General features: G+C 36.6%; 2 protein-coding genes across 2 annotated transcripts; one reads left to right on the top strand and one right to left on the bottom strand.

Moving 5' to 3' along the window:
* Positions 1-6434: 6434 nt before the first annotated feature.
* LOC145785717 (N-acetyllactosaminide beta-1,6-N-acetylglucosaminyl-transferase-like) lies at positions 6435-14634 on the top strand. The gene is made up of 4 exons (XM_082597411.1): positions 6435-7149; positions 7825-7949; positions 8892-9217; positions 12684-14634. The coding sequence occupies exons 1-4, from the start codon at positions 6472-6474 to the stop codon at positions 12854-12856; spliced, it is 1302 nt and encodes a 433-aa protein (XP_082453537.1). The 5' UTR covers positions 6435-6471; the 3' UTR covers positions 12857-14634.
* A 3202-nt stretch (positions 14635-17836) lies between these two features.
* Positions 17837-23374, bottom strand: LOC145785718 (N-acetyllactosaminide beta-1,6-N-acetylglucosaminyl-transferase-like). The gene is made up of 4 exons (XM_082597412.1): positions 22675-23374; positions 21725-21849; positions 19776-20101; positions 17837-19071 (listed from the first exon to the last, which is right to left on the bottom strand). The coding sequence occupies exons 1-4, from the start codon at positions 23350-23352 to the stop codon at positions 18899-18901; spliced, it is 1302 nt and encodes a 433-aa protein (XP_082453538.1). The 5' UTR covers positions 23353-23374; the 3' UTR covers positions 17837-18898.
* Between the last annotated feature and the right edge of the window lie 1303 nt (positions 23375-24677).

The following is a 24677-nucleotide window of genomic DNA, read 5'->3' as shown; positions in this document are numbered from 1 at the left end:
AGGAAGTGATTGTGTTTCTTGTTGATATTGAGTGCAAATTGTTGCTGAATTGGAATAGGGAATGACAGTGTTGAGGTTGGTGGTTGGGCTTGAATGTAAACACGAATTTTGTGGTTTCTATCGTATAAAGTTTGTTAGTTGCTAAAAAACTGTGGAATCCGCAGTGTTGTGATCTATGCTTTGCAATCATATTTTTAAACTTATTGCAAATCTTTTGGCATTTATTTACTGTAATCGCATGTTCATGTTTTTATAACTGAAATTGCAATATCTCAAATTGTTTTTAATCAAAAAACAATAAAGCAAATTGAATTGCAGAATACTCCAAAATTGTTTTGCAGTTTTTGTAGTGAAGAAAGCATGTGAGTTTCCATAATACCTTTTCGCTCAGAGCAATGCCAAGTCAGACAATAGTTTTGACACGTTCAATGAGTTGATTACGTGCAGACAGCGTGTAATAGTGATTTGAAAGCTTATTAATATCATTGAATAACTTGTCTTTTTTTGCACTTTTTGATAGCTTATTCAATGCAAACCAAATTTTTGCTCCCGTTATTTCCTTATTTGTTATTTTGAAAAGCTTTTCAGTATTTTATCTTCAAAAAATAAATTGGCATCGTCAGCAAATATTACAGATTCAGAGTTTACTGAACATCTCGAAGACTCGTTTAACATAGATCGAAAATATCAACGGTCCCAAGATTAACCCTGAGGTACCCCGAAACATATTTTTCGTTTAGCGGACATTGAGTAAAGTACTTCTACAACTTAAAATTTATTTTGCCAGTAACTTCTAAACAACCCACGGGCTATATCCCTGATACCAAAGTAGTAAAGTATGTATAGCAGAACTAGGTGATCAATAGTATCAAATGTTTTGAACATGTTCAAAAATCTACCTAGTGTTATTTTTTTTCTTTAAATTCTATTCAAAATTTAGTTGCCAAAACATAGCGTAGATCAAACAATTAAAATGTAGAGCCTCTTCATCTATTGATTGACTGTTATTATATTTAATTTTTATATGAAACATAAACCAGCATAAACTATGTAGTTGCATTTATCATTCATCTGGCTATACTGACAGCAAATATGTCAACATTGTCATTGCTTGAACAAAGCACTGTAATTGGACAGTAACGATTAATGAGAGATGTCCTGCAGTTCGGTCATACATTTAACCAAGCATATTTTAAAGCTAATCTAACAACAAGTCAAGCACAAATCAACGCTTTTAATGCTTGGTTAAGGGACAGCCAGAGGTTGTCGTGAGTTTTTGATTAGCAAAGAACCCAGTGTTGTGTGTATGCCGAAATTGTAACGCTTTCATTAGACTCCATCCATAAACAATTAAATTGTTTTTGGTGTAAAAAATGATATAGCCATCAAAACTGTGGAAGTTTAGCAATGCAATGTATGTGTATATCTTGCGAGAAGTGGCGACCTTCGGCTGTAGTGATAATAATGTGTGTTTGTATATAGCGCTATGTCCAATTGTCCATCTCAGATATGCGTTGCTCTTCCCTTTAAAAAGCAGACAGTGTCAGTGCTGGCAGTGTCAGTAGAGGCGCAGCCGAGCACATTAGTGGTTTCAAACTCAAAATTGGGTGAAAGGACTTCTGGAGAAAAGTTCAACCTTCAAAAAGAAGTCCAACTGAAAGCAGTTCAACTTCTGGCATTTCTTCTCGCAAATAAAGTTACAGTCGTAAGTTGCATTTATGCACGAGCGTTTCAAATCACCTTCCTTTGAAATGCCGTAACTTCGAGTATCTTCCTGCGCTTTTGTGACAATGGTTGGTTTCAACTTCCGATCATATAGTATGAGCCATAGCCTATCATGGTGATCGTGATTATGATTTGAAAATATTATAATTTGCGGGAATTTAGACGATAAAAACCTGACATTATTTATAGTAGGCCTATGTTTGCATACGATGGTACTGAAAAGGAATATAGCACAATATAACAGTGATATAGTGTTCTACTGTTCTTATAGCGCTATTTCCATCACAGATATGTGTTGCTGTCAGCGTTTTACACAGCAGACAGTGTCAAGAAGCTGTTGATAAAAGAATTAGAATCTTGAGATGTTATGCAATTTAATTCGAATTATTAATTTGTGTGAGCAGTATTTTTCCTTGTATTGTTCGTTTGAATGATTAAATAATAAGAAACAGAAGGAAACAGCATCGTAAGCTAACGGAGCATCAGAATGAAGCTAGAAATATGCTATGACTGGCTTCTGTGGGATTACATAAACAAAAGAAGTTGTTTTTGTAGTCCCAAGAAAGTAAATGGTGTTGATTCCAGATCTTAGCCTACATCCTGAGCAGCGTGTTATGTTTCTTAAATATTTTGTTGTGCTGCGTATAAACAGTAAATTGTTCTAAATCTCCAGTTTACAAATCGGCATTGGTTTCAATAGTTGTTAGCCAGTTATAGAAATAATTTAGTTTTGTCTACAGCAGCAGCAAAAGTGAGCGCTTAAGCCGTAAAATTTATTCGACGTTTCACAGATGACAAGGGAATGAAACGATTTTCAATGCGACAATCATGAACTGTTTACAATTCTGTGGATAGTTGTCGGTGAGTTTTGCAATGCAAACTTATAAAAATGAAGTTAAATTTAAGATAATTTTCTGTAACTTTTTGTCCCGAAGTTCTTACTTGTTTTACAATTAATTGACCACAGATTGAAAAATATTTTACATATCCTACCATTACCATGTTCTAATATAGAACAATAATGTTCCGTGAAAGAACATCAGTTGTTCCGCAAAAAGGTTAATTAGTTTGCCCAGTGTTCCATGGAACACTTTGCAAAAATTAAAATCACATGAGCTTCTTTCTGCAATTTCTTCCAGAATATCAATTTTGTGCTCATCCAAACAGGCCCAGATGTCGCATTGAGAAAAACTGAAAATGATTAAATTGTTGTGTTGTTTATTGCATTATTTTATTGCATCAATATAAAATTTCGTTTGGTGTTTGGCAAGATTCTTTTAATACATAAAGCAATCTGACGCTCAAAATAGGTTGAAAATACTGTTCTAGAGCACGACTATATAGAGAAGAGGCGTGCAACTTACGGGCAGATCACGACCCAATACGATGGGTCAGATCACGACCCCGGAAGGCGGAAGCTACTAATATGGACCGCACAGATTTCGTGTTTTAGCTACATGTTGTGCCAATTCTTTTATATTAACCGATATTGACAATAAATCTAGAGAGACGATGTCAGATAGCCCACTACGCTAAGTACTTAACTCAGTGAGAAAATTGTGTGTTCAATAAATAAAATGTTCAAAAATTTTGCTTTTATATTGGCTAATGTTCATTTTTTTGGCCAAAGTATCACAATAGTTGTACGTTTTGGCTCATTGCGAAAAATAGCTACACGACCCTTTTCTACAGAGACTGTACAAACGTTTCCTGTTGAACAAGTGAGGGTTTAAAACTTATTTAAATTGCAAGATGTTGTTGTGAAAATGGATTGGCCGTGATTGATATGAGGTTTCCACTGAAGTTACAACGTTTTATTGGAAATTTCTACATGTAGGAAAAATAGCCTGCCAGGCCGTGATATTGTCAAGCCGTCTGTCAGTACCTTTCAGACTGAGTGGTGCCCAGCGGTTAAAGTTATAGATTAAGCTTAGATAAGAACCCCCTTCCACCATCAAATCAGCCTCTTGGTTACGTTAATTGGACATCTGCAGACGTTGATCCCTGGAAAAGACCGTCGTCTTTCTTTGAATGATAAATCCTCGCTTTTTGAGGAAACTTTTCAATTTTTTTTTCACCCATACGCCATTTCGGTAATCGTGTTATCAAGGAACATCACTCATGGCCACCTGGAGATGCGGCCTGATTTGTCACATTTTGCAGATTTTTACTACCGTTACTGCTAGTGTTTGATTGGTCATCTGGGGAAAACAGTAAAGAAGGCAAAAAATTATAATTGTTAGAAAAATTCATTTAAACAGTCGCCCAAAGATGGCAAAATCTGGAAATTTCTGCAAAATGCGACAAATCAGGCCGTATCTTTAGGTAGCCATGCATCACCATAGTTTAGGTTCAGTACCATCAAGCACTCAGCTCTGTGTGAATATGTGTTAAATTGTAACTTACACGTTATTACGTCAGCACGTTATGACGTCAGCATCTGTAGTTCTTATGCGTCTGATGCTGAGTGCTGCTCAATAACTGAATCAAAAGATGAAATGCTGAAAAAGATCAAAAGACACATTTTTCTTTTGACAAGTCTTCTTGCTTTTCCAAAAATAACTACAATAAGAATAATCAACGCATTGGTTGCACTGAGTCCACGGATAGCTTATGAATAATTTAAATACTATTTTCGAATTATGCTGGCTTCTTGTTTCAGTGCTGCTGAAATGCACACATATGCACATATGCTGGCTTCTTGTCTCAGTGCTGCTGAAATGTGTAAGTTATTTTAGAGCAAAACCACTTCTGAATAATGTAACAAAGTTTCAAGAACACAAGCAGCAGCTTTTACCCTCAACTGTTGCTAGTTGATAGTTTGCAATGAAATTTATAAATTTTAAAAGTAGAAAACAAAACTTTTGTAAATATAGAAAAAGGTGCTTGGTCGTCGTTCGTATGCAGCAGAAAGTTGACAAAAAGCAACAGTGGTCGATTAAGCTTTCCTTCATAGTGTAGATTCAAACGATCTGTTATAGCCTGATGCTGCGGGTTCTTTTTGGCAATATCAAATTACACTAGCTTTCGGAACACAGTTCCCTAGTCATGTGCTATGACGAATGGTGTTGAAGTCAGTGAGTGGTTTTTTAAAATGGCTCTTTGTTTTAGCTTGAGGCTGCCGGCTGTTGAGTTTCTGTGCTGTTAGGCGTTATTGCTGTGAGGTTTTGTTGGATTAAGCTTTGTTTGTATCAAGACACTTTACCTTAGAAAAGTTAGCATATAACGGTTAGGATGGATTTGTGGTAGCCATTTGTAATCTACATACACATGCCTTGCCAACGGGCGAAATGGAGGCCTTACTGGAGGCCGATATAATTTCGATTGTGACGTGTAAGCTACATTTACTTTACTGTATATTCTTTTGAAATGAGAATTTAAAAATCGAAATTTCAAAAATGTGTGATTACTGAATCTCAATGCACCGCAAAACCCCTAATTTTACGTCAAAAAATAACAAATATTTTCCTATTCCCAGTGTTGCCATACGATGTTTGGATTTCCAGCATACGTGTCAAAGTCTAGACCCTAATTTGTAAGGTATTGATAGCAAAAAAGCAACTCAAAATCATACAAAATATAAAAAAAGACTATTAATACTACAAAAAGTACTCAGTGCCAGGCAAAAAGCCAAGCAGAGCGAATTACATCATATATACAGTAGCCTATATAGTTATTAATCTCAAAAACCTGGCTGTAAAACAGGCTGTAGAGGTTTTAGAGATTAATAACTATATTTGATGTAAACAAAGACTGTATTTATTAACTAATATTCAAACTTTCAATTTATACTAGCGATTTTGGCCTCTAACAGGCCGGCCTTTAGTCAAAGTTGAAGTTGCACGTTGGCATGGCCTGTGTGTAAAGATCGCCATGACTGTAGCCCACAAAACTTAAATACGGCGAGTAGGAGGTTTTTCATAGTTTGAAGCTGCAGTTCATTTCGTTTATCTCTCTTCAGGAGCTTGTCAGACGACAGATCAGTTCAGTTTGTTTTTATTGCAGACCATCACACAACACAACAAAACAAAAAACAATCCATGCCAAACATCGCAGAGGTCTGCAAAAAGGTGGAATGACATCATGAAAAGTTGTTTTTGTTTGGAGACTATTTTTTTCGTTTTGTGCATTGTTGTACATAGATATATTTAACAAACTATTACCGTAATTCGATACCAACCTAGCTTATTCATTATTACATACTACCTTGCCCTAACGGACTCTGAAGTTTTCAACAAACAAAGTCACTTGCTGTGTGTGAATAAAGAGAATGGTATTATTGCTTTGTTTACACGAGCAGACTACAGTATAAATCTAAGTTGGGACAAATGCCAAAGTAAAAATTTCCAATACCAAGACTGAAGCAAATCAACCTATCAACATTGGTTTGTTCTTTAGTCTACTTTACAAAAATCAAAATTAACTTTTTACTAAGCTTTGTAAAGGAATTTATTTTCGCACGAGTCAGTTCAATCATAAATAGCTAAAATTCGATTTCGATCAGCTAGCAGCTAGATCATCTTCAGCTAAGCTTATTCAAATAGAATTTTAGCTATTTATGATTGAAATGACTCCTGTGAAAATAATTTCTTTTGTATTACAAGACATGTAGCCGAGTCGTTCATATAAAGCATTGTTGCGGGTTTGACACCTGTCAGAAGATATTTCATTTTCTTGATTACTATGCTTTATTATATCTTTACAGGGTAAAGAGCTAATGTCGTTTTGCGTATGTGACGCTAAGAAATGAACAAAAGTAGGTCATGTTGGAAACACGTCCTTTATATGATTGAGTGTAAGTTCGTGAACATTAAAGTGATTTGGGTATTTTTGTTAATGTTCACCTGTCTGGTGTTGCTGCATTATGGGTCATACACAAGAATAAATCATCCAAGGGGTAGATTGGAACGACCAGTTATCAGAACAACTACAAGTCAGGAATATGATTCAACATGCTCGACAGTTTTATACGGAAATTTATCTGAATCAAATAAGACACTGCCAACATCACCCATCTTAACCACAGACGAGCAGGTCCTGAATCTCACTCAAGGCGGCTGCTCTGATATAATTAACAGATACTCGTTTGTGACCAGCAATGACTTCATAAGCAGAGATGAAGAAAAACACCCAGTAGCTTTCAGCCTCCTAGTTCACCAGAATGTTCATCAGATCCTGTTGTTGCTCAGTGCGATATATTACCCTCAAAACGCTTATTGCATCCATGTTGATAAAGGATCACCAGAAATATTACTTGCAGCTTTGGAAAACGTTGCGAAATGTTTTTCTAACGTTATACTTGCAACCAAACGAGAACGTGTAATCTACGCCAGTTTTTCAAGACTGCAAGCCGACTTGAACTGCATGGAAGATTTGCTAAGTTCCACCATTAAGTGGAACTACTTGATCAACTTAAGTGGCCAGGTGAGATGTTGTCATTTGTCAAATTTATTCCAACTTTGTTGATTTTATCAATGCAAAGCTCAGCTGAGAGCTTATTCCAAAGTTGTAATGCTAAGTAGGGTTTTTGAATAAAATTACTGATGCATTGCGGAAAGATAGGCTACATACAATAGTGCTAGCCTACTCTTTTCCCATTGTTTGGCCGCCTACACCTATTGCTGAGTCGTTGTCTAAACAGCAAATCGTCATTTTTATATTGATTCAACGTCTGCAGACGTTAAATCAATGTAAAAAAGATGGATTTTTCTGTCTTGGTAGGTAAGAAATTATTAGATTCTAACTACCGTATATTAAGGCTTGTTTACTTTAAATTGATAATGATTCTTTGATCCATCAAAATTTATCTAGTGAATGTATAAAGCATTACCTGTAATAGGCTACCCTTCTACCACTGTTATTTCATTTAAAAACCTTACGGTAAGACATAGGTTGTTTGAAAATATTTCAAAAAATTTGTTATAGGTTTCACAAGCCTGTTAACATTGGTATTATTAATATCCTAATATAATCACCTGCATTCCCTACCGTAGTTTTGTTACAACTTTACGGTAATAAAATGGGCAACTGGAAAATTGCTTGTGGAAGTGTCGCTTAGAAAAACGTTTGAATCATTATGTTAAAGTATGTTTTATTCAGGATTTTCCAATTAAAACAAATTTTCAAATTGTCCAAACCTTGAAGAAGTTAAAGGGAAAAAATAGAATCGCTGGTTACGAAAAACCTAACAAGCTTATCTTGGACAGAACAAAGTTTGTACACAGGTAACTTAAGATGCTGCATAACCACTGTAGGCTAAGTGCAGCTATGGTGCAGCTTAATGTATTCGTAGCAAGCAATTGACGGGCAGTATAAAAGTTCTTTTGAAAAAAATTTTACCCATCAATTTATTTTCAAAATAAACCCATAAGATGTTTTAAAAATATATTTTCAGACAAAGATTATCGTTTTTATTATAGATTCAACGTTTTCACACGTTGTTTCAATAGAGTAGGCTACGTGGCTTGAAAGGGCACCAGTTCGACAGCGCTCAAGAGCATGCAGCTGTATCTTTGGTGGGATACTAAATGACATGTCTAAAAATGGACAAGAAAAGTGGCTTTCTTGCTTTTGTGTTCTCTTAATCGAAGTCCCCAACTTTCGGGCGCAGGGCCGTTAAAAAAATAATTTGGGCCCGGAAACAATAAAATTATCGGGGCCCAAATTTAGACACTTCTAAGAACAACTCACAACATCTAACAGATATGAGGTGATTTTTTTAAGTTCCCTAGCCCCTTTGGAATGGTTCTTCTTCTTCTTCCTCTTCTTCTTCTACAGATCAATCATGTTTGATCAGCTGTGGCCTCCCATATGAACTGCCTCCATTTTGCTTTGTTTGGAGAAAGTTCATATGGGAGACCACAGCTGATCAAAGATGATTGATCTGTTGAAGAAGACAAAGAACCATCATTTGGAATGGTTAAGGGCGCTTAAAATTATCCCGGATCGGTTTCAAAAATACCCTCTGGACTCCCCCTGTCAATGCTATGTATATGCTATATGCTATATGTCAATGACAATGACAGTGACAATGACAATGCTATATGTCAATGCTACTGATTCTTGCGTAAAGGCTGGACACGACAAAAGTGTTAACAATAGACTTTACTCAGAGTTCTGGAAGTCATTGCAATCTGTTTCAACCTGTAGGCTACATTTTGTTTCAGAGTTGAAAACAGAACAACAAGCGAAGGAAAGGTTGAAAAGTTTATGGTTCAAACAACGACATTGAAGTCTCCTCCTCCGTACAACATGACTGTGCGGAAGAATCTTGCATACAATGTTTACACGAGAACGTTCTTAAGCTGGGTGATATTTGAAAGTGAAAAAGCAAAAGCGCTCTTAGAATGGTCACGTGACACTTTGACTCCAGATGAACATTTCTGGTTGATGTTGGACTCTCAAGAGGAGGCTCCTGGTGGGAACAATGATTTCACTATGTCACATCTTACTCATTTCATCAAATGGAGATTTGGGAAAGACAACTGTGCCGGTAATTTTGATGCTTTTTCATATCTAGCAAATATTTAAAAAAATGTTTATTAATTTTCGTATTTATCATTGAATTCATTTCTAGAGGCTAAGTAGGCTGAGTGCGAGACCTTTACCTTTATTATTGCTGGTGTAGTGAGGAGTCTGATTGGCTTAGAGTCCAGTGATTCTCAAACCTTTTCTATTCGCGTACGATTTAGCAGTTTCATACAGTGTTCGCGTATCACCTACACTACAACCAGAAAATCTCATAAATATAGGAAAAGGCAAGAAAGTTCAACGAATTTTAGCACTTTCTCTCGGTCACTTTTCCATCAGCAACTGTGCCTACCCAATTTATTATACCCTGAGCAGAGGTGAGCGGTGTTTATCAACAATTAGCTTGCTGGGTGTTGAACCAGGTTTGCATAATTGGAAAGCCAACGCCTGATACGTTGCGGCATCCCACCGCTGAACAAGAAAACGGAATGCAAAAACTTTACAGCCGAGTTTCACGCATTAAATGGATCACTAAAATTCAGTGACTGAAGTTTTAGAACATAAAAACCAAAAAAATATGTGTAACTTAGCATATGAATGTTGAGTGTTTCCTTGCCTTCTTTCAAACATGTGAAGCATGTTTAGTTGATTTCAGCAACATGATCCTGTGTTTTGCCATGCTAGACAGATAGTCACTAGTCACTACCTGGTTCAGCTCCCTGACTATGTCAGTCGTGTCTGATGGATGAAACGTCGGAATAAAAAGCAGATTGTCACTTTATACATCGTGTGATAGTTTAGCTTAATTTGCACCAGTAGAACGCATCATGTTATACAGTATAACTAAATGCCTGGTGAACAGCCTCATTGAATTTTCAATTCTTTTTTACAATATTACCTATTGGCAGAGATGGGCGTGATCTTGATCTTGATCTTCAAGATCACTTTTTTTTGTGTGATCTTGATCTTGAAGAACAATAAGATCAAGATCACTTTAAAATTAAAGTTTACTTACAAGATAGAGGCATTTTTTTAGAACTCGTATACTGTACAAAGTAGTTAGTGGCAACTACTAACGTTAAGCCACTGTTAATATGATATGTGTCCAACAAAAGGTGATTTAAAGTCTCCATCTAATCTGGTCAGTGTTGCCATTTTAAAATTGAAAAAGTTTTCTGTGTTGGTCATAATAAAGAAGTCAACTTCCGTGTACTTTATGTTGACGTATAATAAAAATGATCTAACTTTGTTCACAATTTGCATGTGTGAATTTTAAAAAAATGTTTGCTTTCTTTGACCCAATTTTAGATGTTTGATGTTTGAAAGTCTAGAATGGCGGTGTTAAAAAATCTGGACACTAGCCGACTTTGGTCATGTAAAGTGGTTTATTGCAGCAAATCAACCAGACCAAGATTTGTTTAGGGTCTGAGTATGGAGCTGTTTGTCTGACCTCAAACCTCTGAACTTTTTTGAAAGCAGACAACAGTATTAAGATTGCCAGATGGATAAATAATGCAATAAACATTGACATAACACAGTGAAAGTTAAAACTACGTAGTAACACGTATAAAAACTCCCACATGAACCAGACAAAATTTTGGTAAAAATGATGCAGTTCAAAGTTTATTTTTATTTATTTATTATAAATAAAAACTATAAAACTAATTGCAAATTTTGCGATTTTTTCAATAGCTTACTATTGTAATTAACCCGGGCCTTGGGTGCGACGTTGAGATTCTACGCAAACTACGTCAACAATTGATAGGCCTAATAGCAACAGTCACTAACTTATTACAATTCTTAGGCCAGCGATCGAGTAGCTAAAAGTAAAAGTTAGCAATACCAACTATATACCTTTACCCAGGTTGCTTGTAATAATTATTTTTTGCAACATCAGTGATCAAAAACTTCATTTATTTTCATGTGCACAAAAAGCGATCTTGAAAGTGATATTGATCTTCAGGATCACGATCTTGATCTTCAAGATCACATAGTTTGGTGATCTTGATCTTGATCTTCAAGATCACCAATACTGGTGATCTTGCCCATCTCTGCCTATTGGTCACAACGGTAAACCATAATCTCTTCGTGGAAAAATTGTAACATAAATTTTCCAGATCCGTTCGTCAATGACCGAAAGAAACACTCTTTTGAAAACGTCTATCAAGAATTGTATTTCTGTAAAAATAGCCCCAAGGCTGTCGAAGAATGGAGACAACACCGTACCCACTAAAACTTGTCACTACAATACAAATTACTGAGATAAAAACGGAAATTTCGTCTAATTGGTAAACACAAGCAAAACCGTTTTAATATGCGACCAACTTTTCAAGCAACAATTTTAAGAATGAGAGAATAGATTACGATATTTCAAACGCACGTAACCATCTTCTGTAACGTAATAATGATAAGCATTATGAAGCTATTCAAGCACCTGTTAAATTTGTCTTACACCATATCTCGTAATTCAAGATTTAACGATGATGTAATGCTTCACAGGTGTGACAAAGGTGATGCAATCTTTGCTTATTTCTAGCAATAGTCCATATGACGTAAAACGTCAGGTTCAGTAGACAACGGTTCTATGTGACGTTTGGTTTGAAGATTGTCCGTAACACCTATAAATCTGCTTGCACTGAAACTAACAATAACAATCTCAATTCTGAAAAGTTTGGGTGTTCATCAGAACAATTATCGTTTCTAGCACTAGTGCTAGAAACAATAACAATCTCTTACGGCTGCATGAAAAATAGTTACCTATAGTTACGTATGGCTGCTGCATGAAAAAATATATGTCCTTTCTTGTTTATGTCCTTTCTTTATATGTCCTTTTCTTTCTTTCTTTTTATATGTCTTGAAAAAATATTTGAAGACGATGTTATGTCCTTTCTTGTATGAATAATTATGTTGAAATGAAAGTTTATGACTAGTAAAAGTTTACTTAAAATTTAATAGTGTAGAAAATTTTAACGTATCTTATATCACCAGGCACTTTTCTGGAATTCAGGTTCAGAGGTTTTTTTTTGCAAATTAAATTACAGTTGTAATATTTAATATCTTCTCAGGAAGTACAGGTTTAGAGGTCTTTTTTGACAGATTAAATTACAGTTGTAATATTTAATATCTTTTCAGAATTATCGATCTTTACTGTTTGCATGTTTTTTCAGACCTTCTGATGATCCGTTAGGTGAAACAATTTGTAAAGGCTTCAGATAGTAATAACTATATTTGATTTAGTCTAATAACATGATGTACGTTCTTCTAGTGTAAACTAAGCTGAACTATCACAAGTTGTATAAGCAGATGATATGCGTTTTTTCGACATTTCGTCAATCAATCAGACGCGACGGAGTGAACTGAAAATGTCAGTCCGTCGGAATAAACGCAGATTGTCACCTTACACGACTGGTGATTAGTTTAGTATCATGTTTCTTATTTCGTTGATTTTTAATGCTCTATCGGCATAAATATCTGATAATTTTTTTTAGGTTACATCAAACATTACAGCTGTGTGTTTGGAAGCGGGGATGTAAAAAGAATGCTTTTGCAAAAAAAACTCTTTGCCAACAAATTCGATATAACCTACGATTCTCTGCCTATGACGTGCATTCGAAAGTGGCTTGAGAGAAAAAAGTTGGAAAAACACTCAGGAAAGTTGTGACAACATGTCAGCCTCATTGATACATTCGGTAAAGTTTTCGTTGACTGACGTCTATTACTCAAGGGTTCGTCACAGAAGAGATGCAAGGTCCCGGTCGGTTGAAACAACTGTTGCATGTCACACCGATTGATAAGGCAAAAGTTGTGTTAAGTTTGGACACATCCAACAAGTAAAAAAAATAAACGCAAACCGTTACGCACGCACCACGCACGTTCACGACAACTTTACGTACGCAAAGCGTATGACCTGTTACGCACATATCGTGTGGTGAAATTCAAATTGACACACTCAAGACTATGTTACTCAGTCTTTGTGTGCCATGCTCGTTTCAGCGTAAGGCCTGCGTGCAAAGTTCTTTCTATTTGTCTTTGTGTTTAACTATATCCAAAGATGTCTAGGACGTAGCAACAAACAATCTTTAAAGGTGTTGAAGAAAGTGAGAGGGTATTTTGCACGTTACCCATTGATCTTTCCATGAAAATCGTTATGCTTTAACTTTTCTTCCTTCATGACGTGGCCCAAACAAGTTTTCAAAACCGTCGTTCAAAAAAATTGTGGTTTGGCCAATCTGGGCCGGCAGCCTGCATTGTCAATTTTAGTATTACTCAGGAAATAGATTCGATAGGCCTACATTTTAAGCAAAAACAACATGCAACAACATTTAAAATTTGTAGGCTCTGCTCTCAGGTTGTGTTATTTTTTTAATTGTCTTTTTTAATTTTTCTTGTCTCATTACCTTATATTTATATGGATCCTTTTCATATTAATTTATCTAAATCAAGCAACAAGAGCAAGTAATAAACTTGTTTTTATCAATTTAGTATGATGAAGGCGTGGTATCTACATCCCCTGACTGGGGGAGAGGGGTCGGCTGATGGAAGGCCCACTCATTTCACTCTGTTTAATGCCTTTGGCTGTTCTAAAAAAGCTACTAAAGAAGCTCGATAATTATCAATAGCTTAAATCATGCAAGGCCGTATTTACTGCTTTCCAAACCTGAGTGTGATACTGTTTTCTTTTTTATTTTTAATGTCCTGGTTTTACATGAATAGATTACTCTGAGATCTTGCTTTTATTTATTTAGATAGCAAGTCTGAAATTCCGTTATAGCCGCTACAATAAATTGTTTACAAATTCACTAAAGTTTGTATTATGATGCTTCTTGTACCTACATGTTTGTATTTATTTGATGGATTAGCTTACCTATCGTGTTTTTGTTTATTTTGATCGATAAAGATGTTTCGTTGTTTGAAATGTTTTAAAAATGTAATTAATTAATATGCGCTTTTTTTCTGCTGGCTTACATTTTGTATTTGCAAAGTAAATTTATTGATTCGTTTTTTTTCTGCAAAATTGGGCGATTTTTTCCTTCCGCACAGGGTTGAAAAACTCACTGTTGGCTAGAAATGGTCCAATATTTGATTATTTTGTCATGTTTTATTTTGTAATGCAACGCAACAATGTCTCTTTTGATAAATACAATTATACCGCTCAAGAGCATGCGGCTGTGTCTTTAGCAGGACACTTAAAGGCATGCCTGAAGGTAGACACGAAGATTGGCTTCCTTGCCTTCCCGTCCACTTAATCTAAATCTTCAATCACCAAGTGTAAGCCTGGATACGACAAACAAACTGCTGGACAATAAATTTGCAGCAAGGCTGTCATGCATTTCCCGACTGTGAAGGTGAAAATCTACATCTAGAAGTAACAGATCGGTCTGTAGTATACCTGTCCGATACTGTGTTACCCTACATCGCAGATCATGTAGTCCTATGCTTTTATCAACCCACTATGATTATTGCCATTGAAAAAGTATTTTGTCTTAGTTTCAGTCAATTTTGGCTGGGTCGAGATTTAGACTCAGCGATTTCAATTCAAGCGTTTCATTGGCTTGTTAGTTTAGTTTTGCATAGGCTGCCGCAGATTATTCACAGAAAAACACTTAACAAGCACAATTGTTTTGTTTTTTTTGACAAAATCTCAAGGTTTCAAGTAATTGATTGAGAGCGCTGTTGACCAGTGAAAAGTTGGTTACAAAAAAGAAGTAAAAATTTCTTCAAAAGCACAGAAACTGTCCAAAATGTGTGTAAACTTTTAGAGGCAAAATGTGTATGCAAACGAAAGAAAACAGAAACATAATGGCTGCCATTGTTAATACTGTGATGTTCTGTGCTTCAGGTAAGGTCTCCAGTGGCGGCCATTTTAGTCTATTTCTGTAAACAGAGTAGATTTCAGAAACTTGTCAGGCAGGGCTATGTGGAACATCAACTATGGATAGTCACTTGAGTGGTGTGCAGTACAAACACACATTGGCAATCCAAGTCTCCGTTAGCTCAGTAGTTACGCGCCCTGCTCAAGACCACGCCGCGCTGGTTCGACTCTCGGAGTGTGCGTTTGAGTAACGCACTTCAGGACTGCTCTCCATTCAGCGGCACTTAGTGAATGGAATAATTCCCCGGCAACAACACTTCAACAATCGAAAACTTCACTCTGTCAATCTCGGTAACCGACCCTGCGTCAAGAGCCTCTACAAGTAGGCCTATGCGAAACTACCAGGAATAACCAATCAAAGCTTTGTCAGTTCGAGGATAAAGATTCAAAAACCAACCAACCAAGTCATCGTGGCATAGCCCTCATCAACTGTTGAGGCTGAGAAGTCTTTTTGGTGCGAGAAACAAGTCAAGACATGGCTACTTTCAGCGATGACTTTACATCTCATTCCAGGCTTGTGTGTGCTTCATTGCCATCGTGAAAGGGTCAATGGGAAGATAAATAGATTGTCACGAGTCTAGTTGGGGAAAATGGAATTTAATTGTGGGGTCATTTGCTAATAGCGTTGTAAACATTTCTGCTGTTTCAGAGAAAATAAGTTTGAAAAAATGGATTTTACTACTAATGGATTTATATCGATAAAAGCTAACGACTTATCTTCCAAATGAGTTTGCTGATTCAGTAGGTTCTTTCGTCATAATATGCTTGGCTAGACGGCGCTTCAAACAAAGTAAGTTTATTGTTTATTAAACAAAGTCAAAATATTTGGCCCACTTCGAAATTTTGAACTAGCTACGCCAGTGCACTAACCCCGTACCTAAAATGATTTAAGGTCGATTCCAAATCCAATCACACACTGTAACTTCGCGTTATGACACTATAACTCTGATACAATGTGAGAAGATTTTGCGCTAGGGTGGGGAAACCCAAATTAACTTTTTGCAAGTTTTTTGTTTCAGCGTGATGTCATTGTGTACAACATGCGTTTTAGCAAAAAAAAATCCAAATTTTGTTGCCCTCGTCTCGCTAAGGCCGCTTTTGTTTGATACCCGTTTGCGAGGTCTCGCGCGCATCAAGCTGTGATGCTGTTCGCTGTGACGTCACAAGGTACATATAGTTGTGGCCAAAAGTTTAAGACCAGACTTGATTTATGACCATTTTTGCATTTCTTCAAAATACTGCATCATATATTGTTTCAGTTGCATCATCTTATATCTGATGCAGTATTTTGAAGTAATGCAAAAATGGTCATAAATCAAGTCTGGTCTTAAACTTTTGGCCACAACTATATGTACCTTGTGACGTCACAGCGAACAGCATCACAGCTTGATGCGCAACGAGACCTCGCAAACGGGTATCAAACAAAAGCGGCCTTAGCGAGATGAGGGCAACAAAATTTGGATTTTTTTATTGCTAAAACGCATGTTGTACACAATGACATCACGCTGAAACAAAAAACTCGCAAAGTTAATTTGGGTTTCCCCGCCCTTTGTAGACTAATCTACTTGGTAACTCAAATGCAGTTTATGAATTAGCATTCGAGTTTCTTAAAAACTATAACTGCTTATAGCCTAAAGTTAGAACTCCAATAACCTAAAGGTTTTCAAAGTGTTTTGCAATAAATAAACCAATTTTAAAACAAAACGAAATTACAGTAGTTCATAGCCTACTTAGAAGCTGGACAGTAGAAAATTCAGAAACGATGAAATTTATTAGGGTCGAATATCAATTATGTTACTGAACTATTGAATTATAGGTAGTGGTCTATGCTAAATTTCTAATCAAATAGTATTAATTTTGCTTTTGACATTGCAGACAAGCACAAACTCTTGTAACCAATCTCTTCTTCTTCTTGTCACATCCATAACTTGCTATCGTTTATTTGTTTTGATTTGTTGAGTCTGGAGTGGAGATAAAAACCTGTTTTTTTACACAGTTATGATTCTTCACTACGGTTAAACTCAAATCCGAAGTACACACATACCTTAAACGCGTCCTGGCATATCTCTCGCTTGTTTTTCCAATTCTGAATTTAACACAAAAAGTAAGTGATCTCTGCACACACAACGGCTCCCGGCACGCGGCAGAAGCGAGTCAAGCGACAATTAAGAATGAAACGCTTGAATCCTAGGCGTGTCACTTCACAGAGAACAAACAACGCAAACTCAACGTCAGCACAATTACAAATCAAGGGGGCAATCGAGCCGCCAGAACAAACACCTTCAATGAAGTGCAATGTTGCAAGCAAATTTCGCACTGATGAGTTTTGTGCAAATGGCTACCACTGTTCACAGCACTGTCAAAACCAGCTTAGAGACGTAGCCTACGCAGAAACTTCCTTAAACCAAATACAATTGAAGTACAGATATTGTTTCTTGCTAAACATTTCAACAAGGTTTCCACAACCATTTATGTGACCTCATTCTAATCCTGTTGATAAGTCACATTACTGGTAGTAACCAATGGCCTGCCACAACCTTGTGCAGCCACTATGAGTACCAAACGTCAAAAAATGCTAAACTCAAAAGTACGTCATGCTTTGCCAAAACGTTGTTTTGAACTACTTTCAACATACAGCCCTAAAATAATAGCCAGTTGAATGCGTATCTTTTTCATCAAGATGGAAAACTGAAAAATGCCAAACAATAATATAAAAATTATTAATAAAATTATATTTTGATTGCAAAGGTAAAAATAGCAATTCACAACAGTTCATACACAAGCGCATAATAAATAAGGCAACAAAATACACTTATCGGGTATTAGTGCTGATGGTAACAGTAGGCCTACAAGATTACGAACAAATTAGGTTTAAGGAAATCGTTTATATTGGCCGGAAGGCAATAAAAGATAGTTAAGTATATTAATTTGATATGTCAACCTTTATTTGGGTTACCATGGGATAGCTGATAGCTGTAATAGCTGTAATAGCTGTAATAGCTACTGAGCTAAAAGCAATGCAGCAGGCTCAAAGCCAACGCTTTGGTTAAAGCATTCAGCTCCCGCGCCACATCAGTCTGTTAATCCCTCTCAGATTGTATCATCATGACATTTCTCATTTCGAAGTTCATAAGGGGAAAAAACTGATCACTATGCTGAAACTAATCACTATGCTGAAGAGTTGATTGAAGGGCAGAAGGTTCATGATTAGGGGGAAATAGGCTGTTAAATGTAGATGGTTTTGGGGTGTTGTCACCATCTACAGTAGGTTGTTATAGCCCATCGACACGCAGGAGTGATGCCGTGTGGGTGTTGGCCTTAATGAATTGGCTTTGTGGAAGTAAACGGGGAAGAACTGGGATTTTGAACGATTGATCGTTGTGCGGTTTAGAAAACATTTAGCTGTATTCGGAAAGCTGTAAACTGGATAAAAGTACACAAAAGTGCAACGGACATGTAAAATAATTACCATTCAAAACAGTTTATTGATAAGTAACCGCATAAACAGGAATACTTAGGCAATAACTTTACACTCAAATATTATAAAAACAATAAGTGAACGTTATCGGTTAGTCATATAGCCTTTTTTAAACCCGTTGCAATAAAAGAAATATTGCAACAGGAATACTAAAATACTTGAAAAGCGCTATATGAATAGCCGAAAACGTTCTCTTATTATTTTTGTTATTACAATGCTAAATGTAGTGCTGTTGCTTACTTATGCCTGTTTATGGTTTAAAAAGGTAACCTCTCTACCCAAATTGTAAAATAACCACATTTCCATGAATCTTCCTTGTAAAGCCTCTAACGCAGAGCTGACAAATTATGCATTTACTGTGGTACGTCGTTCATTCTTAACCGTCTTTTACCAAGCCACTTTCGAATACATTTCATAGGAAGAGCGTCGTAGATAATATCAAATTTGTTTGCAAACAATTTATTTTGTTGTAACAATCGCTTCACATCTCCACTTCCGAAAACACAGCTGGAATGTTTGTAGTAACCTGAAAATAAAATGAAGTTTTCGTTATCATTGCCATAAAAGTAACAAATTAAAGAAGATAATTTGGACCCGGTAATAATTAGATCTCGCCCTGAAAAACAGCACACATCTCAAAAAAGATACCACTTGAAAAGCGCAAAACTACAGTTCCTCCAAGAACGAGCAATACTAACATAGTCATTGAGGAGAAAGATAATTTTTTCCAAGAGCCGTAGTTGTCTTTGAATTGGCCGCAAACTCATGACAGAGGTGCAGCGCTTCCTTTGAGTTTTCATCTCCTGGTGAGACCTCACGCCACTAAAACCAACCCTGGAAAGGGATCCTTGGACGTCAGAAACGTATCTTTTGAAAACCCCTGTCATCGCTTCTGCTTACTAGTATATTATATGGAAGAAACCAACCACAATGCAGGAACGGAATGTCTCAGGACCGTAGGGATACTGTAAGACACTGTTTTGTTCCTTTTTCGGAACTGTAAACTTATATGAATCCAGTATAGTGGTTCTGACACTCCCTTTCCCAAAGCTGTAATAACATTTGACAGATACTCGCTTAATCCGCGTAAAAACCGATCACAAACAAAAAAAAAACAAACAAATACATTCAGTCAGGGTTTGTTCAGGTATGAGTTGCGAGAGGCATTTCCTAAAGTTTATTTTCCTCAAACACTTAAATTATTCTGCTTGAAGCCGTTACGGGACTCACCTGCACAGGGGTCGTTAGCAGAGCTCCATTTTACATAAGGAGTTAGAGATCCCCAATTGATAACTCCGCTTCCACCAGGAGCCTCCTCTTGAGAGTCCAACATCAACCAGAAATGTTCATCTGGAGTCAAAGTATCACGTGACCATTCTAAGAGCGCTTTTGCTTTTTCACTTTCAAATATCACCCAGTTCAAGAACTTTCTTGTGTAAACATTGTATGCAAGATTCTTCCGCACAGTCATGTTGTACGGAGGAGGAGACTTCAATGTCGTTGTTTGAACCATAAACTTTTCAACCTTTCCTTCGCTTGTTGTTCTGTTTTCAACTCTGAAACAAAATGTAGCCTACAGGTTGAAACAGATTGCAATGACTTCCAGAACTCTGAATAAAGTATCTGAGTTCTAAGTGAGTCATAAATCACTGTCCAGTGTTTCGACCTGCAGAAAATGTGGATCTCATAGACCCAGATTTGAAGACATTGCACTGGTTGCAACAATTGAGAGATGTTGCCTGAATTGCTGCTACATAAGCAAGAAGAAGATCATGCCGACACGATGAAAGGGAGTTTGTGAAACCCAACTGTGGTGTCACAATATACTTGGCGATTGACAAGAACGGAAAGTGCAAATAACGTTCAAGAAACTGTTGTAATTTCCAGATTTTATTTGACATATAGGTATAGAATGTTGTTATATTTTCAAAGAATAAACTAATTTTAAAAAGCGTTCAATCAGTACTACAGTTTAACCAATATCTTACCCTACACGGTGTGTTGTTATAAAGAATAGAAAAGTAAATAATTGCCTCCTTCGTTTAATGTTGTTAAGGACAAATGAGTCGTTTCTCATTTTTCAACTTTTGAGGAAGTCCAATTTTAATTACTCCCACGAGCTCTACCTACTTCGCAATAAATTGCTTTTGATGTAAGATGTATTATTTTTTTTCATTTTGCTCTGAAACGTATAAGTGTACAGTAAATTGTTTTCCTGGCAATTTTGAGGCCGCGTGAAATGCTACAAGTCAAGCACGAATAAAGACCTACATAATTATGCTTTCCTTGTTTAAATATGGCATTACAGATATTGCATTTACAGTAGAGAAATATGAAACACGCTTTTTCTAAAAAAAACAACAATAAAAACGTTTCAATTAATACCCAACCGTCACAGAAAAATGTTTTCTAATGTCATATTACGCACAAAGAGAGCTTTCTAAGAGAAACGTCACAGACAAACTGGTTGCACGACAGTGAAGCGAACATGCTCACTACCACTTGCCTTATTTTGTCACAATGCCTGGTGATTGCTAGTTCACTGTAACTTCCGATAGCCTACCTATTGTAACGAGCTTTTGAATACGCGATAGCATCGGTATGAATATTTAAATTGCGATAAAATGTTGCATTGAAATTATACGCACAAGTGCGCAAAATATTATTTAACCATATTTCATTTGTGGGGCAAAACTTTACATATTTTTTGTAGCACATCACAGGCACTGGCAGTTAGGTACTCAGTTTAGCACATCACAGGTACTGGTTGCTTGCCTAATATCCACAAAAACGTAGGCTAGATAAAAAATGAATGTAAACTGAAAAAAAAACTGAAAAAAAATGTACATCAATATGGTGTCCGATAAATTGTTCGTAAGCAATTGTTCGTAAAGCAATTGTTCGTAAGCAATTGTTCGTAAAACAATTGTTCGTAAAATTAATTCTTCGTAGAACAATTCTTCCTAAAGCATTTCTTCGTGCATGCAGTTAAAATTTGATGTATACGAAGAAATGCTTTACGAAGAATTGTTTTACGGATTTCATTTTATGAAAAACAGTTTACGAACAATTGTTTTACGAACAATTGCTTTACGAACAATTGCTTACGAACAATTTGCCTATAACCCATCCATATAGCCTATCCCGCTTCTGCTATCAAGAGTAGTAATATATTTTACCTGTGAACGAATATTGTTCGTTTCAGATTATCTTCGTTGAGTTGCGCTTGACCTGGAATCTTGTTTCTCCCGTTCAATTTCTTCAGTTCTCGAACTATTTCAATATTTGTTTTAATTGGATAGTCCTGAACAAATCAAATTGAATTGAAAGACATCGATGGCCGACGATTAACGCTCTTATCAAGTACGTAGGCTTTTCTGCTCAACCCTGCACCAATGGAAAATCGGTGGCCTCTTCCTCTTCATGTGAATGTGATACTGAGGAACAAACTGCAGACCACATATCACACCATCAACGATTGTGCCATCATCTTCAAGCCACTTAACGGAGTAGAAGATCTACGCGTCTTGGATAATGAAACCAAAGACTGTATACTGTAGTACTTCCGTGTATACTTATACTTCCGTGTATACTTCCGTGTACTTCCCTGTATACTTCCGTGTATACTGTAGTCCGGGAGGCAACTTTCCAAAAGGTAATATTAAAAAATCCCCTTTGAGCAACAAAAGAAAACGTAAATCCTAGCTAAATTAAGTCAGCGGTTTGCAATCGGTTGACTTGGCGCAGAGGGTTAGGGCGATGGTAGTCATTTCATTGACGTGGGTTTGATTCTCACAACTGCTATTGCTCTTTTTTCTTCTGTAAATACCAAACAAAGTTCAAAGGGGATTTTTTAATGGTACCTTTTGGAAAGTTGCGTCCGGGAGCATCGTGATTCTGGGGTGGTAAAAAGATAGACCCTCGGCCCCAGAGGCTCACACGACAAAGAAGAAGAAGTGCGCAAGCCACATATAAAGTATATCTATCCCGGGAAGCATACACGAGTGGAGCAATTAGGTGCACATCATTGCAATTAATTACTTCAACACTTCCACCACCATCAAAATTGGTTGATGATAATATAAAAATCTACCGTTGTAAAATATTCTTGCAAATGACATTATCTCACCTGGCCACTTAAGTTGATCAAGTAGTTCCACTTGATGGTGGAACTTAGCAAATCTTCCATGCAGTTCAAGTCGGCTTGCAGTCTTGAAAAACTGGCGTAGATTACACGTTCTCGTTTTGTTGCAAGTATAACGTTAGAAAAACATTTCGCAACGTTTTCCAAAGCTGCAAGTAATATTTCTGGTGATCCTTTATCAACATGGATGCAATAAGCGTTTTGAGGGTAATATATCGCACTGAGCAACAATAGGATCTGGTGGACATTCTGGTGAACTAGGAGGCTGAAAGCTACTGGGCGTTCTTCTTCATCTCTGCTTATGAAGTCATTGCTGGTCACAAGCGAGTATTTGTTAATTATATCAGAACAGCCACCTTGAGTGAGATTCAGGACCTCCTCGTCTGTGGTTAAGTCGGGTGATGTTGGCAGTGTCCAATTCGATTCAGATAAATTTCCGTATAAAACTGTCGAGCATGTTGAATCAAATTCCTGACTTGTAGTTGTTCTGATAACTGGTCGTTCCAATCTACTCCTTGGATAATTTATTATTGTGTACGACCGATAACGCAGCAACACCAGACAGGTGAAAACTAATAAAAACACCCAAATCACTTTAATGTTCATGAACTTACAGTCAATCATATAAAGGACATGTTTCCAACATGACTTACTTTTGTTCATTTCTTACCATCACAAACGCATATTACAATTACTAGACGCTATCTGCTCTTTACCCTGCAAAGCATATGTTCAATGTCACTGCATAAACGTCTCGACAAATTGAAATATGAAACAATGATGATATTTCTCGGCAGTCGATTGTACAGGGGCAAGAATTGACAGCAATAGTCACGTGGGTAGCTTATTAGGTTAGATTTATCAGTACAACACTAAATCCTGCTAAGCAGACTTTCTACCGTTTTCTTTACCAGTCAGTTGACTGACTGCTATGAAAAAAGCTCATTTCTAAAAACCATAACATTTGGAATTTAATTAAGAATATGGATTTCAGCACTGGAGTTCAATATATCCACCTAATTTCCCGTGTTAATAATTCAAGCTGCTTCATTAAGGCAACGTCAGTGGTCCTCGTATTGCTTCAACAGTTGGTACTCCAGTTGTTTTAGGATCGACGAGACGGCTAATTCTTTCTATCAATGCATCTAAGCTACTGATTTCAACTATCAGGTTTGGTGGCTGTGGCTAATTACATTCATCGATACATAGGCTATAGTAATATACTATGAAATTAGATCTTGTACATGCACATGTTAAAGACGTAAACCATTACGGTTTTGCCACCTTTTCCTTTTGTTGGTTTTGTTGCTGTATTTTATTTTCACAGTATCGTTTCTTTTGCGTTTCAACAAAGAAAAATAAATTTAATTGTATTCAAAGTAGTAGCTAAAGTAGGATAGTTATTATTTTGCTTGAAACGTTCAGACTAAGCTCTTAGTGAAGTGGTTCTAGAATTTTTGTTTCACCAAAACCAAACCTTTGTTTGACTGAAGTAGTTCTGTCTTGACTAAAGTCTTTTAAAGTGGTTCTTGTGTGAATATGACTTAAAATTTATTCAATTCGTTATGTTTTCATTAGTCTCGATAACTCGACCTATAGCACGGTCAAGTGAGATGTGGAAGTAAAACTAGCCAAGGAGAGACAAAGTTTCCTTGACAAGCAATATGCTAATACTGCCCCTTTCAGCTGCATATATTTGACGTCAAGCTATATGGTATGTGCTGTTTCAAAAGTGAGGCTGCTGAAGATAATATACGTTTGAGTACTACTACCAAGACAGCGACATTCAACCTCTGCAGGCGTTGAATCAATGTAAAAATGACGAAATTTTTTGTCTGGGAACTTACCAATAAATGTGTTGCTTTCTCACAGGTTCATGCGCATGTGCGAAGACAATGTGAACTACCTAAGACGAATTCAACGTCACGGTTTGAATAGCAACGGCTGGCGCAGTTCTTGAAATAACATAAGCGTTTTATGAGTATTTT

Source organism: Aplidium turbinatum, chromosome 16 (genome assembly GCF_918807975.1).
Source record: "Aplidium turbinatum chromosome 16, kaAplTurb1.1, whole genome shotgun sequence".
Classification (NCBI taxonomy): domain Eukaryota; kingdom Metazoa; phylum Chordata; class Ascidiacea; order Aplousobranchia; family Polyclinidae; genus Aplidium; species Aplidium turbinatum.
Note: the sequence above shows the minus strand (reverse complement) of the source record. Positions and strands in the feature narration are given on the sequence as shown.

Bases quoted from the DNA above. Each gene is read 5' to 3' on its own strand.
- LOC145785717 (XM_082597411.1), top strand. From the start codon at position 6,472: ATGAACAAAAGTAGGTCATGTTGGAAACACGTCCTTTATATGATTGAG. The intron at 7,150-7,824 runs GTGAGATGTTGT...TGTTTTATTCAG, and splicing joins TGATCAACTTAAGTGGCCAG to GATTTTCCAATTAAAACAAA. The intron at 9,218-12,683 runs GTAATTTTGATG...AATTTTTTTTAG, and splicing joins TGGGAAAGACAACTGTGCCG to GTTACATCAAACATTACAGC.
- LOC145785718 (XM_082597412.1), bottom strand. From the start codon at position 23,352: ATGAACAAAAGTAAGTCATGTTGGAAACATGTCCTTTATATGATTGAC. The intron at 21,850-22,674 runs GTGAGATAATGT...TGATTTGTTCAG, and splicing joins TGATCAACTTAAGTGGCCAG to GACTATCCAATTAAAACAAA. The intron at 19,072-19,775 runs GTGAGTCCCGTA...TTTTATTTTCAG, and splicing joins TGCTAACGACCCCTGTGCAG to GTTACTACAAACATTCCAGC.